Here is an 18625-nt window from a genome sequence, read left to right as displayed (position 1 = left end):
TTTGAAGAGAGAAGCAGATTATCAGAAATTCCAATGAGTAGATGTAAGATTTGTTAGGTTGTTACTTTATGACAAAGGTTTTTTTTTTTTTTTTTTTTTTGTCTGGCTTAATCCATTTTGTGTTGAAATAGGAGAGCCAGTTGGAATTGTTGAGGTTGCCCAGGAAGACTGCCTATTTGGATATCTGGATTGTTGATGGTTGAGTTTCATGGAAAGAAATGTGAAGAGGCCAGAATGGTTATCAGCGTTTGGAGACTGGTAAATGAAACAAATGAATGTTATTAAATGGGGGCAAGGAAACCTTGAGCCAGAGAATGTCAAAAGTGGGGGATTCTAAATTAGCCATTCTCTGGCAGACTATGTTGGATTTCACAAAGGCACAGGTGTCACCCTTGTGGTGAAAAGAATTGTGAAGTGTATAGTTTGGGCACTGGATGTGGACACTAATGTCCACATCCAGAGAGTAGTTGCAATCTGGGTTTCTGTCAAGAATAGGAGGTCTGGTCTGGAAGACTGCAAGTGGTGGTGAACATCTTTTATGTTTGTATTAATGCCACAGATGTTAAAGTGGATGTGAAAGATTTTGTTAAGATTCTGGCTTGGTTTGTTTGTGATATGACTTTTTTGATGGATTAGTTTTTGAGGGAGATTCATTTTTGTTGCAGTGTTGTCATTGTTTGTAAGAGGTTTAAGTGTAACATAAGTATAATTGATTAGTTAGTGGGGATGTACACTGAGAGAGACTCTTGAACATAACTTCCATACAGAGAGAAGCCAGTCTCTGTACCATGTTGTGGTCTTGACAGTGCCTCTCATTTGTTACTACTTGGTGAGGGGCACTGTCAGGGCCACAGATTCAGGCCTGTGCACTGACTGGCAGCTAGCCTGTGGCACCATCAATTTTAACTGATGTACCCTCAAAATGGAGGAAGTTATGGGTCTAAGTATGTTCGTCATGGCCTTGAAGGGTATCGGGGGGGGGCAGAAACTGGAATCCCTGCTCTTGAGACCAAACATGGTATTTGCAACTTCGGACCTCTGGGTGATCTTTCACCAGACGATCAACATCTACCGCCTAATGTCTAATTGGCATTTCTTCCAACTAGGAATGTATCCTTCTGCAGCAAGAATGCTTGCTGCAAATGCCAGAGCCTTTTTTGTAGAAGCAGGCCACACTGTGAGAAGGCATAATTAACTTGACAGGGAGAGGCTGTATATTGCACATCCCTGCCCATTATTGGCCCAGATAGCTAGGGTCTCCTCCTTTCCAAATGCCAATCTTAAATTGGATAGGAGGAAAAAATGTTTATCATACCTCAAAGTAACATGTTCTCATAACATTTGCTCTTTGTCTGGAAAGAAAAGTTCAGATCCTGTCTAGGTTTTGAGACTAAGAAGCATGCGAGGTCCAGTTTCTTGAGTGTAGAATAGGTTTCCAGTGCAACATTCAATGAATGTTAAAGGAGTTTTAAATGTGAGTACTAAAATACTCCTTAGTCCTTGCATTCCCTAGAGAGACATAATATGGCCTTTTCAACTAAAAATATCTTGGCAGTCTTATGACAAAAGCAGGTTTTTTCCTCCTTGAAATGGGATTTAATCTTATGAGCCAGCCAGTGGCAGGTTATTGTCTCACAGCTTTAGTTACCTTAATTCCAACCATCCACACTCTGAACTAGCATAAAAACCAGCTTATACTGGTTTGCATAAAAACCAGCTTATACTAGTTTTTATGCAAAAATGACTTCTCAACCAAGAGGATCTTCAAAACACAAGCTACATGCCTGACTATTGGATGAAACAATACCATGTCTTTTGATCTTGTGGAAGATAAGTTTTTTTTTATAACAACTATAGTTTAAATATTCAGTATTTAAAACTGAATATCTAAAGGGAACAATTTTTCAAAAGGAGATGTCATATTAGTCACTACAAAAGTGACTTATGAGTAGTTTGTTTGTTGAGTACTTGACTAAATGAAGTTGCTGAATTATTTATTAATGTCAGTTAATTTTTTGATGTTTTGTGTAAGAAATATGGTTTAATTTTTTTAAATGTAGAACTTGGTTCATAATGTTTTAACTGAAACAACTAAATCCTAACAAATTTAAAAATAATTGTCTAAAGTTTAAAAAAAAAAAAAAATTATTAAACTTCACAGTATTCATATTTTTAAATTCTCTTTTCAGACTCAGGAAGACCATGACGAACTGTGAGAAAACGCAATTTAGACTTCCACTTCATGTCATCCATCACATCACAGTAACCATGCCGGGGCCACTGCATCTGCTGGTGCTTTGTATATTGATGGAGCACTGGGTGCTCCCTTGTCATTTTTTGACAAATTCCAAATGACACATTGTAAATACTCTTCTCCACCCTTCTGTTATGTGGGAACAAAGTGATTTTCTTTAAGGATAAACTTTGTTTCAAGATTAGGTTCATAGCTGGTCTTGTGGTTAGTGATGCAGTGGTTATTTGTACATGTATTTCTATAAATAAAATTAATTTAACTGTAGTAGTCTTTAGTAAATGACTAATACATAATTTTCAGCAATTACAAATTAACACTCGCATTTTATTTTTTAATATAATAGATTAGCATAAAACATGAAGGGATAAATTCTGATATGTACCTTTTTTTTTTTTTTTTTAAGGAGTAAAGAACACGTTAATGATTTTCCTTCTCATACTAATGCAGTATGCTAAAGAACAGTTTCAAGTGAAATGGTGTCTTACAAGAATGTAAGACATATTTGTTAGTTCATTATGCACTATTGAACCATGATTCACTTAACTGTGTATAGCCTTTGTTTGACAAGAGACTGTAGGCTGTTTTTATATTTTCTAGGTTTCATTGCAAAATAGTTAGTTTCAACCTGTAAATATTAGGTGTATATATACGAAATTAATCAGAAAAACTTAGAGGGAAAAGTTTAAGATAAAGTTTCAGGTAAAGTAAACGAACAGTGATATATAAAACAGTATCAGCATACTTGGTAAAGTATGCCCAAAGCTTCAGAAATTCATACACCAGTGGGCTGGTGTATGAATTTCTTCCCATTTTCTTTAAATTTGGTTATAAAAATTCATTTCATGTACTCCATAGGAATTGTGGCCTTCTTTTTGTTATCAAAAAGACTAGGCTATGTTTGGACTCTGACTAAGCAAGATTTCACTATGAAAATCCTTTTTAAAGAGGTGAATATACGAATCATCCAACAACCCACCCTTTTTCAAATATATATTTTTAATAATTTAACAAAGCAAGACCAGCTGACTGGTCTCGCTTTGTTAAAATTTTATCCACTTGCTGTGAGGTCAGAAGCAGAATCTTAACTTCTGATGTGCAACTCATGAAATCCAAAATCTAGAAATGTTTGAATTTTCTGAACTTCTAATTGCAAATATCAGCCATAAAATTTATGTAGAGAAAAAGACAGTCTGCTAGGAAAAATTGTTACTTTGTCAAGTATATGCTAGGCAAATGTTTTTGTGTGTGTTTGCTTGCTACAAACTCAAACTTTTCAATTCTGAAAGTTTGATACACAAATATTGGGGAAAAAATTGCTAATTATATACTGCATTCCTTAAGGTACATCAGACAACTTTGTGAAATTGAACTTGACTTATAGGCAGAAATCGTAATCAGTGTAGACTGCAGCATCCATACAATGTCAGCAACTATCTTCATTTTCACATGCTTGAGGAATGGTGATGGCCGGTTTATTATCAGTCTCAAACACAAGGTCCCAAGACCTATGACACAGCAATGCCATGTGGATAAGTGAGAGTTGGAAGAGAGGCTTTTTTGAAAACCTGAAGGTTGTAGTCACTGGGGGCAACTTTTCCAAAGAGCAGAGGATATTTTGGACCTATGCCCATAGAAAAGTACATTGGCATCCAAAAGCTAAAGACAAACTACATTTTTACCTATATATGAAAAAAAATTGACTAGTCAAATGTGGACATAAATTTATTGCCAGCATACCAATACATTATATTACATAAAAGAAGTGTTTCATAAATTTCATGCAAATTAAATTGCAATATTATCGGTGTGAAATTACAAATTTCCTAAGGATGTAATTATGGAACTAACATACACTGCTTACAGAAAAATATGCAGAGACAGATTTCAGTATGGAATCTGTCCATCCCAGACAGCAATGCAGCTCTCACATTGTTGTACCATGCTTGGCACCAAGTGATTCAGGAGTTCTTAAAGTAAACTGGCCCACTCCTCCTTCAGAGCAATGCATCTCAAATGTGTTCTATGGGTTGGAAATCTGGGGGGGTGTGCTTGACCACTCAGTTCGATTAATATTCTTAGTCTCCAGAAGAATCCTCGCTGCTCGTGTATTATGTGGTGTGGCATTGTCATTCATAAAAATGAATTCTTTGCCTAAGCACCATGGAACAAACATGCTGCAACTATTGTTCACCAGTCAGTTCCTTTTTTCCAACACATGTAGATTGGTGTGTTTATTAAGTATAATACCTTCCCCACATCAAGAGACCCCAGCACCACCATATCTCTTCCTTTCAAGAACCTTTTCACAATGGTAAGTGGTACCACTTTCACACCAGATGAAATGTTTAGATTCAGAGGAAAGACTAAATTGACTAATCTGTAAAGAGTACATTAGCCTATTGGTGTCTTGTCCAATGTTTATAGATACAACACCACTGAAAACTTGCTCTACAATGAGCTGTGGATAAAAGAATGCAGGCATCTTGACACAATTTGAGATATCTGCATACCAGGGCTTGAATACGACTTGCAAGAGAGAAGCTTTTCTGATCTTGGTTTAAAGTTAAAGATATCTTTCAGAAACAAGTGGATCTCATTAGTGATTCTTCAGTGCATCTGAGTGAAGGAGAGATTGAAGCTATATTACAAGCAAACCATGGAGATACTGTGTAACATTATTTACTCCTCTGAAAAAGACTTGGAATCCTCTGTTTGGCTGTGTTAGAAGGGTATGAAATTACAAAACGGGAAGTAAACGCTTATCAGAAATTCAAAAAAGATGATATTTGAAATATTCCAAGATGTTTCATGTAGCTCCAATGTTAGACATTTTGCAAAAAAAAACAGCTTTTAGTAAACACAGCTTTATACTGCTGGGTGCACAAACTCCTTTAAGATGCTTCATGCATCTGAGGAGGGTAGTTCACTTAGACAAGCACTTTCATGGATTCTTCCCAATCACTTTATGAAAGATGTTTCTGCATTATATACTGCAGTCTAAAACCTAAGGATGAACACTCTTTCCACAGATTACAACTGCAAATTCAGACAAATCGGCTTGTGGCAATTGGTAGAACTGACAATTTCAAGGAGAAAATGGGTACACATTCAAATTTTCCAGGTACGCTGAAAGGGGTCACATGGTAGTACTCAACAGGATAAAAGACAAAAGGCTAAGCACATTGTGTTTGAAGGAAGCGCTTTTTGTGAAGAAATAAAATAGTAGCCTTGGAGGGCTTGTAATACCTCTAAAACATCTAGATGATTTTCACATAGAGAAGAATTATTGGAAAACTTATTATTATTGGAAGGCCACAGAATTACTGATATTCCCAATGAGTTTGGAATCTCACGTTGCATTGTCTGGGCAGCATTTTAAACCAATGGAATGTGTGCAGAATCAGAAAAAGCTCCTTCTTTCTGACTATGCTTTAAGCGGCATGACGAAGCTTAACGCCATATTTTTCATCAAATATTGCTTTCATTTCTAAGCCATGCTTAAAGGCACATGTAATAACATTTCAAATATCATTTTTTTTAAAAAAGTGGTATTTGCATTCTATGGCACTTGACCACACGAAGAAAGACATACAAGTTAGAATCTAGTCGCTGACTGGAGGAACATTTTTCTAAACCTTTTTTCGACCAATTCCCGAGTTAATCAATCTCCATGGGCAAGTGGATTTTTTTCTCCAAGCAACTAGTGTTTCGTCCCATAAACCCAAGAAAAATTGGCCGTCAAGCCCCACACCATTATCAGACATTAAAAATATTGTGTTAGTAGTGACCATGAGATGGTGGCACTTGTTGAGCTGTATCTTCACTGAGGGCTGCTTAATTAGCGATAGCCTTGGGCCAGCTATCTCTGATTGGCTACCAGTGGAGGTTGAACTTCCCACTCAGTCTCCAAAATGTTAGGGCTAAAACTGCCTTGCCTACTCTCTATATGGGAACAAAAATAGGTGTTAGCTGATTTTTTTTTTTTTTAAAGCTGGGGGGGGAAATTTTACCTACTTGAACATTCAGTATGCTCTAGCCTTCCATACCACTGGTGAACATGTACTTTGAGAAAATATATCTGAATATTGCAGTAACCCAGTATATATCTTAAGTCAGAATTTGTTAAAACCTTAATGCTTCAAAGAGTGAAGAAGTAGAGTAAAAATTACTCATCCACTACACATTTCTAAATTTTGTTATGGACATAGAATTTCAAAAACTATAGTTTGACAATTATTGTCACATGTAGTTATTTCCATATCCAAGTACCCTCCCTCTCTTGTCTAATAATCTAAAATCAGTTGTAATTTGACTAGTTAAGTTCTGATCTTATTAATAAGATCTTTTGAATTGGTTGTTTATAAAGAAATATACTCCATGTGTAACACCCCCCCTCCCCCCTTTGTTGTGAGCCAAGTTTTTTAATTGCAGTTCACATAACATGGAAGCTTGTAAATCTTTGCAATGCAATTCAGGTGACTGTTCATATTCTTGCTGACTAAGAACCGATGAACATGTTCATTGCCTATCACGTGATGCGAGTTCTCACCGAACAGCCGATCACACGTTATCGCGTGGACGTCGCTAACTAAATAAAAATAAATAAAAAAAATTTGGCCACCACATGAAATTCCAATTTTCAGCTTGGCAATGAATGATATCACGTGATGCAAGTTCTCACCAAACGGCCGATCACGCGTTATCCTGCGGACGTCGCTAACTAAATAAAAAAAAAAAAATTTGGTCACCACACGAAATTCCAATTTTCAGCTTGGCAATGAAAGTGGAAAAAGTGTCCATATTTCGGAATAAAACTTGGAGACGTGAATCGTGGGATCCATACCAACATGAATGGGTTGTTGAAATGTAAGGGAAATGATTCCCATAAAATCATATGCAAGTGTTCTTTGTGATTAGCATTTGCTTTGTTTATTAGTTATCATTGCAAACTTATACTTAATACCTAAAAGTGAAATGCTGTTCACCTCTGGCATAGCTTGACAAACTGCAAAACCTTGCTCAGTACCCTCCCATATTTTTGATATGTTCCATTAAGAAAAATGATCAAACTCATGAATACAAGGCAGAGGCAAGAAAGGTAAAATTACATAATTTAGCCAACTAGGCCAAAATAAATCTAAAAAAAAAAAGGAAGAATAACTTTAATGAGTGTGCTGATGGTACTGAGATGACAAAATCGTTGGGACTATTTTTTTTTTAAATTTAATTTTAAAAAAAATAATCGCACTAACAAGTAAAATTTTAATTTTACTTGTTAGTGTGAGACCTAGGCTCTTGTTTAAACTCAGTAAATGTAGTTGAAAGTAGCACAGAGAAAACATGTAGTTCCAGTATTTTCTATCCCAAAAGACATCTTGAATTTAATATAACAATTATCACAGTGGAAGTTTTTTTAATAACAATTGTCACAGTGGAAGTTTTTTTTTTTTAGAAACTTTGGGTGTTGGTCTAAACATTTTTCCCAAATCTTGAAATTTGGTCATGTTAAACTTCTTTAGATTGTGAGGTAATATATGCTGCAGTAAAGCGTAATTTTCAGCTATACCCAACTAATAGTTATGGCAGATCTCTTGTATGTCTATAATAATATGACAAGTTGCAAAACCAAGAAGCCTTATTAGAAATTGCAGAATCTCAATGTAAATTAGCTTGTGTGTGTGTGTGTGTGTAAGGATGTGCAAAGCAATTGACATAGCCTCTGACTAGGCTAGGCTGTTCAACTTAAGTCTCAGTTTTAGTAGGGTCCTAATCAGCATTTTAAGAGCCATCCTTTGTCTTTGGTTACTTTATGCTTAGTACTTTGACAGTATATTACCATTTGCATGATTGATTCTGATTATTCTGTTTGCAAAAAAACAGTAATCAATAGTTTCAGTTTTTGCTTGAAAAACATGTTTTTTTGTTCATTTGCTAATTGCAAGCAAACTACGAGGCATGTTCAAAAAAAAAGACTGAACGTTTGTTATGAAGACATTGCTCATTTTGAGCACTGTCTCCTTCAAATCGCATTTTCCCGAATCTCCTCTATGGTTTGCATGATGTCCTAATGTGGTTTTAAGTTTGGGAAACAGGAAAAAGTGCCTGGGTTAAGTCCAGAGAATAGGATGGATGGGACACAATGGATGTCTGATGTAAAGGAGGAAAAGGGGTGATATGATGACATTTAAGTTAGTGAGAAGATTTTATTGGATTAATCCAGATAAGATTATAAAGAGTATAAGGTGAGTGGGGAAAAAATGATTCTACATGATAAATATGTTGTCAGTTGAATGAACTTCCCATGATGGAGGGTGTAATACGGAGTCCTTGGAGGGTGTAATAATATCTTTAAAGATAAAAAAAAACTTTTGCCCACATATGCTGACTAGTGAGAAGGATATAGCACCCATAATCTTAGAGTAAGGAGTAATCCTTTCACTTAATCAAAAGCAGCTGGAATTGATGAAATACCCTCAGATCTCTTTAACAGTGGTGGACCTGATTGAATTAAACAAATACCCAAAAATTTCAACATTATTCTTTTCACTGGGACTAACCCACATGATTGGAAAATAGGCAAAATCTTATATATATATATAGAAAAAGGGTGATCAAAAATGTAACAAGTACAGACCAATTACTCTTCTTTGTTACTCTTACAAAATCTTTGTAAAAATAATACAGAATTGTCTAAATAACATTTAGACATTCAAACAGCTAATTGAAGAAGCTGACTTTAGAAGGGAAAAAAAAAAAAACGTCAACAGTTGACCATGTCTGGCCAAAATTGCATGGGACAGACCTTTATTGCTTGCAGTTTTGTGGATTTTAAATCAAGCATTTGATTCTGTCAATTAAATGGGGCAAATGGCAGGTTACTATTTGAATAAGAACGCCTTTGAAATACTGAGTTTTGTTTCAAACTACTATCAGAATAAAAGTGCAGTAATTCAATATAAAAAAATCATAGGAAAAAAAATTGAAATTACAAGCAACTCCCAGGAGTCCTTAAGACTTGAGGGAGGCCCTAAACATCATAAACATTTCAAGAACTGTCCAACATTGCACAGTATTTATCATACTTTGCTTTGAATTCATTCAAAATCATGGTACTTGCAACAGACTCTGGCAACCTATTCCATACATTCACCAGTCTCCAAGCAAAAAAAACTTAGTTCCAACACACTTGCTAACCACACTCTTACTCAGTTTCCATGGATGGCCCTAGGTCTCCCACCAACAGACCAGTTTTGAAAAATTTCCTTTGAATTAATCTTGTATAAATAAACCTGCCAGTAATTTATGTCTCAATCATATCGCCTCTTTTTCACCTATCAATCAGTTTCTGTAACCTACAGATCTTCAGCTGTTCTCGTAAGGTTCATTTCATAGACCAGCTACCATCTTGGTCACTCGCTTCTGTATCCTCTCTACCTTTTCCACATCAAGAAGAAACCCTGGTGCCCAGATCTGGGCACAGTAGTCAAGATGGGGTCTTGACTAAGGCTTGATAAAGAGGAACAATAACCTATTGTTCAATGTATTCTTCAGTAACCAAGTAATCTGATGAGCTCCTTTAGATTACTTGTTACTGAAGAACACAAATTAATCTGAGCTGCTTTTGCTATGTGCCCCCCTAAACTTTAACTTCCTATCCACTAACACTTCCAAATCTCTGGTTTTGTCAATTTCCTGAGTACAGTTCCACCAATGTGTATACAGTTGGTAATCTTTTTACCAAAAAAATGCATAACCTTACATTTTGCCACATTAAACTGACATCCATTCTCCTTTTTTGCAGTCTGCCAATCTATCCAAATCCTGCAAAATTTTGACATCTGTATTAACTGTTGCTCTACCCAACTTGGCATCATTGACAAACAGCTGAAGAGTTCCACTCAGATCCTTTTCTATATCATTAATGTACAAATTAAATAAACAGCAGTCCAAGAACAGAACCCTGTGATGTACCACTAGTTGCAGACCTTCTTTTGGACTCTATCCTGAATAAATTCTCTATCCCTCCTATCCACCTCACTAACCCTACATCAATTCTGTTGTGCTGCAATTTACATTAGAATTCCATGTTGGTATCCTGTAAAATGCTTTTGCAAAGTCCAGCAGTATCACTAATCTCATTTACAGTGCTGTAAATGGGCTTACGGTGATATTGTTTACTGTATTTTAAAATGTGAGCAAGTTACTGAGGCATGACCTACCCTTCACAAAACCATGCTGCCTCCCACATAGTATCCCATTTCTATCTATCCATTCCTGTATTTTGCTCTTGACCAACTTCTCCAATACATTGACAACTCTGATATGTTGATTGGTCGGTAATTTGCTACAACAGTCTTGGAGCCTCCTTTATGCAATGGAACTATTTTCCCATCTTTCCAGTCTCTTGGGACTAACCCAGAGCTGAGACTTAGATTAAACAATATTATCAAAGGCACTGAATTCCCTCACAGCTTCATGTAACTCGAGCTAGTATACCGTCTAATCCTACAGATGTATTTGCATTAAGGTTCTGTAATTTCATTTACCTCAACCGCGTGGAAAGGCTTATGTGTTCGCCACACATGTTGAATTGGATTTTAATGGTATTGATGCGAACACAGATTGATAAGAAAATAACTATTAACTTAAAAGCTAATAATATTTCACTGATATATCTAGCATCTTCAAAGCACACAAAGTTTGTTACAAATGGAGTGGTGGCCTGTGAAGTTTTAAGTGGGGGTGCTGCCTATACAAAATAATTTTTTTAAAATTATTTTTTTCCTAATTAGTGACCAATTTATTAATAAATTGGTTACAGATTAGGAAAAAAATAATTTTTTAAACATTTTTTTTTTATAGGCAGCACCCCTATTTAAAACTTCACGGGCCGCCACTGGAGACAACCACAATGCGGTGTAACAGTGGAGGTAGTATAAGTAATTGCAGCGTGCAACACAAGACTAAAGTCCTAATAAGGCACCATCTAAGTTTAAAAAAAAAAAAAAAAAAAAACAGTAGTCGAAAGTTTTGAAAAAAATAAAATAAAAATAAATATTAATTTGGTCTTAGGATGACTGTCTCCCAAATCTTTGGTAGATTTATACAGCCATAATCGTTAAGGCTTGGAGTATGGTTTAAGGCTTCTGTTGATTCCAGGAACAACCTCTGACTTGTAGAGGCTTCTGTGTAGTACTTTTTTTTTTTTTTTCAATTGATCCTGTGTGCCGGAGTATCCAAGCATGGTCTGTCAAACCTGACTTTCCATAGCGAAAGTGCTGGATATATTTTTTGTGTTCAATGAGGCAGGTGTCCACAGTTCTTCCTGTCTGTCCATAGTAGGCTCGATGACATGAACAGGGCACTTCATAGTCTTAGATGTGATAAAGGAGTGAATCTGTCCTTAGGTGAATGGATGAGAGTTGCCAATTTCACATAAGGTTTAAATATGGTGCACAGTTGGTGTTTGTTAAGCACCCTAGATATCTTTTCAGATGTGCCTTTAATGTATGGGATGGTGATAGTTTTGTTGTAGTCTTCTGTGGTAGATAGTGGGGGGGGGATTTCTGCGTAGCATTTAGTATTTTATCTATCTTATGGGGATTACAGCCATTGGTTAGGAAGGTGTGATGCAGGTGAGAAAGTTCAGCAGTGAGAGCAATGTCATTGGAACAGATTGCTCTAGCAATATGGGTTAGTGTTTTTAAAATACCATATTGTTGAGAAGAGTGATGGTGTGATTGTTTGTATAAATATCTCATTGTATGTGTGGATTTTCTATAAACCGAAAATGATAAGGAACCTTCTGGAAGGTGTGTGATCAATGTGTCCAGGAAGGACAGGCAGTCATTGGCTTCTAGTTCCATTGTAAAGTGGATTTTAGGGTGCTGGCTATTTAGATGCACTAAAAATGTATTCAACGTGTGTGGGCCATGTGGCCAAATAGCAAACACATCATCAACATAGCATAGCCAGAGACTAGGTTTGAGAGTGGCTGTGCTGATAGCTAGCTTTTCCAGATGTTCTTTGTAGAAGTTGGCTGGGGGGGATCCCATAGTTGTCCCATCTAATTGTTTGTATATTTTCCCTTTCCATGTAAAATAACCTGCCTGTATTGTGAATTTAAATAGCTGAAATATATATCAGGGGGAAAATCGTGAATTTAGTAAGTTAAGTGTTTCAGTCAATGGTACATTAGTGAATAATGATGTGATATCAAAACTCACCATTAGGTCTGAACTATTTAAGGTGTGGTTTTCTAAAATACATTTTAGGTGGGTAGAATTTTTAACAAAAGAGGGAGAATTGTTTGTGCAAGTGGCTAAATGTTTAGCTAGTTTATATGTAAGACTGTTTATACTATCTGCAATAGGGCGTAAAGGTGTACCTTGTTTGTGAATTTTTGGAGCTCTATATTCTGGGTGTTTTAACGTGAAAGGGTTTGAGTTTGTTGACTGTTTCTTTTGGCCAGGAAGTGACTTTGTTCAATAACTTGCACACCTTATTCTTTTGTGAGTTAGTGGGATCTCGATCTATAATTTGACATGATGACCGGTCTTGGAGAAGTTCCTGCATTTTGCTGTCATATTCTGTTGTATCCATTACTACAGTTGCGTTTCCTTTGTCTGATTTGGTTATTATTGCTTAGCTCTTTTAGAGCCATTATTTCTTTGTGGGATATTATTTTTGGGAGGCTCAGAATGGATTAGGATATTGGCCACGTCTGACCTAATATTATTGGCTATTGCTGGAGGCAGGTCGTATATATATCCCACGTTCAAAGACTACTATTTGGACTGCTATTTTTCAAAACTTTGGACTAGGTTTTTTTTTTTTTTAAACTTAAATGGCGCCTTATTTGCACTTTAGTCTTGTATTGCACGCTGCAATTACTTATACTAGCCCCACTGTTACACCGGATTGTGGTTGTCTCACATTTGTAACAAACTTTGTTTCTGTGATAATACCAGCGAAATATTAGCTTTTAAGTTAATAGTTATTTTCTTATCTTATCAATCTGTGTTTGCATCAATACCGTTATCTAATTCAACATTCATTTATCTCAATTCCCATATAAATTTGCTTCTCTTGTTCCTGAAATATCACTACCTGGATGTTCACTTAGTAATTCTGCTATTTTGACTGATACAGTTACCTCTCTACCATCGGCATTCATTAAAATTATTCTGCCATATACATTCATTCTTTTACTTGCAACATATTGAGAGAACTGTTTGGGATTATCTTTAGCCAGCATTGTTAACTTCCTTTCATACTCTGCTTTTGCCTTTCTTACCACACTAGTTACCCTTCTAGCCTGGGCTTGCTGGTCACCTTTCTCCTTAAATTCCCTGCACAATTTTTTCTTTTCTATTCCAATTATGTATGGATACCTACTCACTCCATGCCTTTTTTAACATTTTCATCCAAGAACTCATGAAAGAAGCATTGTCTTCAATAAAAGTCAGTGGAAGACCAATCATGCATATGTGCAGATGATGTAATAATTATAACAGATAACAAATCTCCACTACCAGCTTACAAAATTACAAGAAACCCAAAGAATTATGATTATAAATTCAGGTAAAACAAAGATAATGAAAATTGGAAGATATATAGATAACATTTAATCAGGAATGGTTTTAATTACATTGGAGCATATTTGACTTCAAACTTAAACACAGAAAAACAAATTCCTATAACTCTAAAAAAATAAAATTATACAAAAGTATAATACTGTACCATCAATAGCTCTCTAGTGGGTAGAAACTTGGATATTAAAAAAAGAAGCAGAGTAGAAACTTGGCTTTTGAAACAAAATGCTTAAGGAAAATCAACTGAACATAAGGCAAATGCACATGTGCTACAAGATTCGAATATCCCTAACCCAACAGTTGTTAGTATAGTTAAAAAGCATCAACTTCATATTGGTTTGGCCATTGCAATTGTACCAGATAGACTTCCTTAAACGTGTGGCCAGACTTATGTGTTCGTCGAACATGTTGTTTATTTTTTAATGGTATATATTAGAACACAGAAACTAAGTAAATAATTAATTTATTAACTTATGTCCGCGCGGTTAGCCTAGTGGCTTTGCGCTTCGCAACCATATGCCTGGGGAAGGAGTGTCCTAGGTTCGATTCCCGTCCACGACGTGAGGAGCTTAAGGATCTTCCTCAGCCATAGCCAAGTTAGCCGGTCTTGGGCGTCGGCAGCAGGGTTTTTTCCGCCAGTTTATCTGGGGTTTTTCATCCCGCAAGCAGGCAAACCAGCCCCGTGAACACACAGGTTACAGTCATAAATACTTACGGCAAGGAAGGCAACGGGAAACCACCTTGCTCATAATCATCTCTCCCTAGAATGGTAGCATATAGCTACCCTCCCCTGGCAGTATGGCAGATGGGAACCAGAAGAACTTATGTCGCTGGTGTTATAACTAGCATCTTCAGAGCACAAAAACACAGTTTGTCACAATATGCAAGACTATAATATAACAACATGGTGCAATCAACGGACTAATTAAACAAAATTGTAGCAGCAACACAGACTAGAGTCCTGATTTTTGGCACCCTCTATCTGGGAAAAAAAAAAAAAACTAGCTATCACATAAGACCAGAGTCCTAAAAAAAAAAAAAAACTAGTTTTTTTTTAAGATGACTGTCTCCCAGATCTTAGGCAAGTTAATACAGCCATATTTGTTGAGATTTGGAGTGTGTTTCAGGGCTTCTGTCGCCTCTAAGAACAATCTCTCCGACTTGTAAGAGCTTCTGTGTAGTACTTTTGTGTTTTTCCAGTTGATCCTGTGTGCAGGGGTATCGGGAGCATGGTCTGCTAGGCCCGACTTGCCATAGTGATAATTCCGGACGTATCTTTTGTGTTCGCTGATGTGGATGTTCACAGTTCTTCCTGTTTGACCGTAGTAGCTTGATTACATGAGCAGGGTACTTGGTAGACTCCTGGATGTGATAAAGGGGGAATGCTGTCCTTGGGTGAGCGGATAAGGGTTGCTAATTTGCTACATGGTCTGAATGTAGTGCGTAGTTTATGTTTATTAAGAATTCTTGAAATCTTATCAGATGAGCCTTTAATGTATGGGATGGTGACTGTTTTGTTGTAGTTCTCTGTGGTGGATGATGGGAGGGGTTTCTTAGGAGCATTTAGTATTTTGTTTATCTTATGTGGATTAGCGATTGGCCAAGAAGGTGTGGCGTAAGTGAGCCAGTTCATTTACTTAGTTTCTGTGTTCTAATATAATATAATATATACTGTTAAAAAATAAACAACAAGATAGACTTCCTGTTTATTATTTGAGGGAACAAGAAACATGCTCGAAGTCCTTAGAACTGCATTTAACTTTGAAAGCTGTTGGTATATGAAAGAGCTTGCTTTAGATAGAGAACAGTGGAAGGTTCTTATCACATGCACACCTTGATAAATGAAATGGAATGAGAAATACAGAAGGGCCTTAGTCCTAAAACTATGCAACCTATTGGACTTCGTTGGATGTTCTTGGCTGATTTTTTTAAAGGTGAGGATTTCTCATATGTAAGGCAGTCTGATACAGCCATATTATTGAATTGATTTCAAAGGCTGCAGCAGAATTTGAGGGAAAGCCTCCCAAATTTAAACTTCCTTAGAAATGGATGAGTCTTGGTGGTCTGATATTGGCTGTCTTGCCTGTATGGCCATAGTGTGAACAGTTGCAGCTACAAGGTAGTTGGTAGACCCCAGGTAAATCAAAAGTTTCAGGTGGTCTTTAGGAAAGCAGACAAGGGATGCTAACTTTCTGTGTGGTTTGTAAGTAGCCACAAGATGTGCTTTTTTTACAAAAAAAAAAAAATTGGCCAAATTTTTATAGGCCACAGATGTAAGGAATGCTGAAATCTATATTTAGAAGGAAGGAGGTGGGCACAGGGTATTAGTATTCTCTTTGGCTGTTGGAGGAGTATAGCCATCGACTAAAAAAAGTGTTTTGTATGTGGTTTTATCTGAGCAAATTAATTGTCCTGTGGACTAGGATTTTTATGGTGTCATATTGTTGGGAGGTGATGTGACTTGATGAATGTACGAGTATATATTTACCTGTATGTGTGGGTGCGTTTTTGATACTGTGATGGTCAAAGGTCCATCTGGTTGTCTAGGGACAGACTATTGTTACTTTGTTTTGAATTGGTTCAAATGGGAAAGTTTAAAGTGTCCAGATAGTGAGTATATTATCTATATACACCCTCTGTCCAAAAAGAAACCGAACTTTTCGAAAATGAAGAAACTAGTGGCGCCACCTGTTGTATCTTTTTGTTGTCGAAAGTGGCAACCTTCATTAGTGTTGTGTCAACTGTTTATGGCATTTGTTTCATTAGAAGCTGAGTTATAGTGACAGTGTGTTTTGACAAACTGTTGGAAAATGAGTTTCAAACAGAGCTGCTATTGACTTTTGTGCTAAACTTGGTAAACGTTTTACCAAAACGCTTACCAAGTTTATGCATCAAATGCTTCAAAAAGCAAACGGTGATGAATGCTTATCCCATACTCAAGTTTACGAGTGGTTTGAGTGATTTCAACGTGGTCGTGAGACTCTTGAGGACGACGAAAAGCCGGGCCGTCCAAAAACTGGACTGAGCGAAGTTAACATCCAAAATGTGCGCGATTTCATCAAAAAAAATCCGAAATCGTCCGTGAGATGAATTGAGGATTCCAAAATCAACTGTGCACAACATTTTGACTGAGAGTTTAGGCCTTCGTAAATTTAATTCGCGATTTGGTCCCCACAAATTGACCGACGACCAAAAATTGTATCGAATTGAACACTGCAAGGACCTCATTAAAACCGCTCGTAAGGATTCAAACTTCCTTGAAACGATCATTACTGGTGATGAAACGTAGTGCTTTGAGTATAAGCCCGAAACAAAGCGCCGGAATGCTGAGTGGAGACCACAGAAGAGGGGTATCCGAAAAAAGTCTCTTGGAAGTCAAAAGTAAAGACAATGCTGATTTGTTTCTACGATTCCAAGGGCATTATCCACAAAGAATTCGTTTTGCCTGGCCAAACGGTCAATGGTGAGTTTTATCTCGAAGTTTTGAAGCGATTGATAGCGAGAATTCGTCGCGTACGGCACGAATATCGTGATGCAGGCAGCTGGTCACTTTTGCACGATAATGCACTATTTCATCGTTCGAACATTGTGAGATAGTTTTTGAGCAAAATCCAAGTTTGTGTATTGGATCACTCGCCGTATTCACCTTATTTAGCACCTTGTGACTTCTTTCGCTTGCCCCGACTTCATTTGCCGATGAAAGGAAAGCAATACGACACCATTGAAAACGTTCAAGCTGCTATAACCACGACCCTCAACAGTGTTTCAAAAACCGATATATATATATATAAAAACTCATTTAACGAATTAATTGACCGTGCCAAATGCTATATCGAAGCTGAGGGAGAGTACATTGATTGACTGAAATAAATGATTTGAATAATTATAAAATTGGCCTGTGTTTTATTTTCTATCAAAAGTTCGGTTTCTTTTTGGACAGAGGGTGTATAGCAGGTTTGGGATGAGGGGGAAGAGAGCCTATGGTTGTGTCCTTCTTAGAATTTTCCTTCCCAAATGAAATAATCCAAGTCCATAGTAAACTGAAACAAGAAGAAATTCTTCTTGACTCAGAGCAAAGATGTCTAAGTGGAATGTTCATGATAAGGAGGATACATTGAAACTGACGATTAGGTTGAGATCTTCTATACTGAATATAAAGTGGGGTGTGCTTTTATATGTGAAGAGGTGGTGTCTCTGGTAATATGAGAAAACTTTTGCTAAATGTTTGACTAGTTTATAAGTGGGCAAATCTACACATTACCGTCGACAGGGTGTAGCATAGAGGCAGACTGCCTCACGGCGCGGCTTAAGAAGGGCACTCGTTCAACCATATTGCGGTAGGCTCCTTCGCTATTAGCGTAGCAAGTGCGGGAAGAAGTTTTTCTAAGCTTAAACTGATTAAAAAATTATTTGCGAACAGCAATAACCCAAGAAATATTGGTTGGTCTAGCAACCATATCGATAGAAACGTACATAGATTATAATTTAAATTTAGAAGGGCTTATAAACGGTTTTAGTGTGATATCCCCGTAGAGCAAACATTTAATTAATATTATGTAATTGTTTTGCATTAATGTTTCTCTTGTAATAAAAAAAAATAGCAATTGGAATTTTTTTAAAAATATTTTTATCTTATAATCCATCTGGAGCGATATTTGTTTGCCTCAGGGCGCGATCTAATCTGGCCACTGCCCTGAGTCTACATGATCTAAAATTGGATGTGGCGATAATGGTTGGAAGTCCATAGATTTGGGAGGGAATGTTTAAAATTGTAGAG

The 18625-nt window shown here is 36.7% G+C and overlaps 1 protein-coding gene across 1 annotated transcript in view; it reads left to right on the top strand.

The window, feature by feature from the left end:
* The window catches only part of Gp93 (heat shock protein 90 Gp93), a 71467-nt gene extending 68949 nt beyond the window's left edge, over nucleotides 1-2518 (top strand). The window contains exon 17 of the mRNA XM_090401056.1: nucleotides 2190-2518. Within this exon, the coding sequence (XP_090257182.1) occupies nucleotides 2190-2216 (27 nt within the window). The 3' untranslated portion in view covers nucleotides 2217-2518. The remainder of the gene's footprint in view (nucleotides 1-2189) is intronic.
* Nucleotides 2519-18625: the final 16107 nt, after the last annotated feature.

This window comes from Typopeltis vanoorti, chromosome 11 (assembly GCF_054136105.1).
Source record: "Typopeltis vanoorti isolate ZY-2024b chromosome 11, IOZ_Tvanoo_1.0, whole genome shotgun sequence".
Taxonomy (NCBI): domain Eukaryota; kingdom Metazoa; phylum Arthropoda; class Arachnida; order Uropygi; family Thelyphonidae; genus Typopeltis; species Typopeltis vanoorti.
The sequence above is the reverse complement of the archived record's forward strand: the minus strand, read 5'-3'. Positions and strand labels throughout refer to the sequence as shown.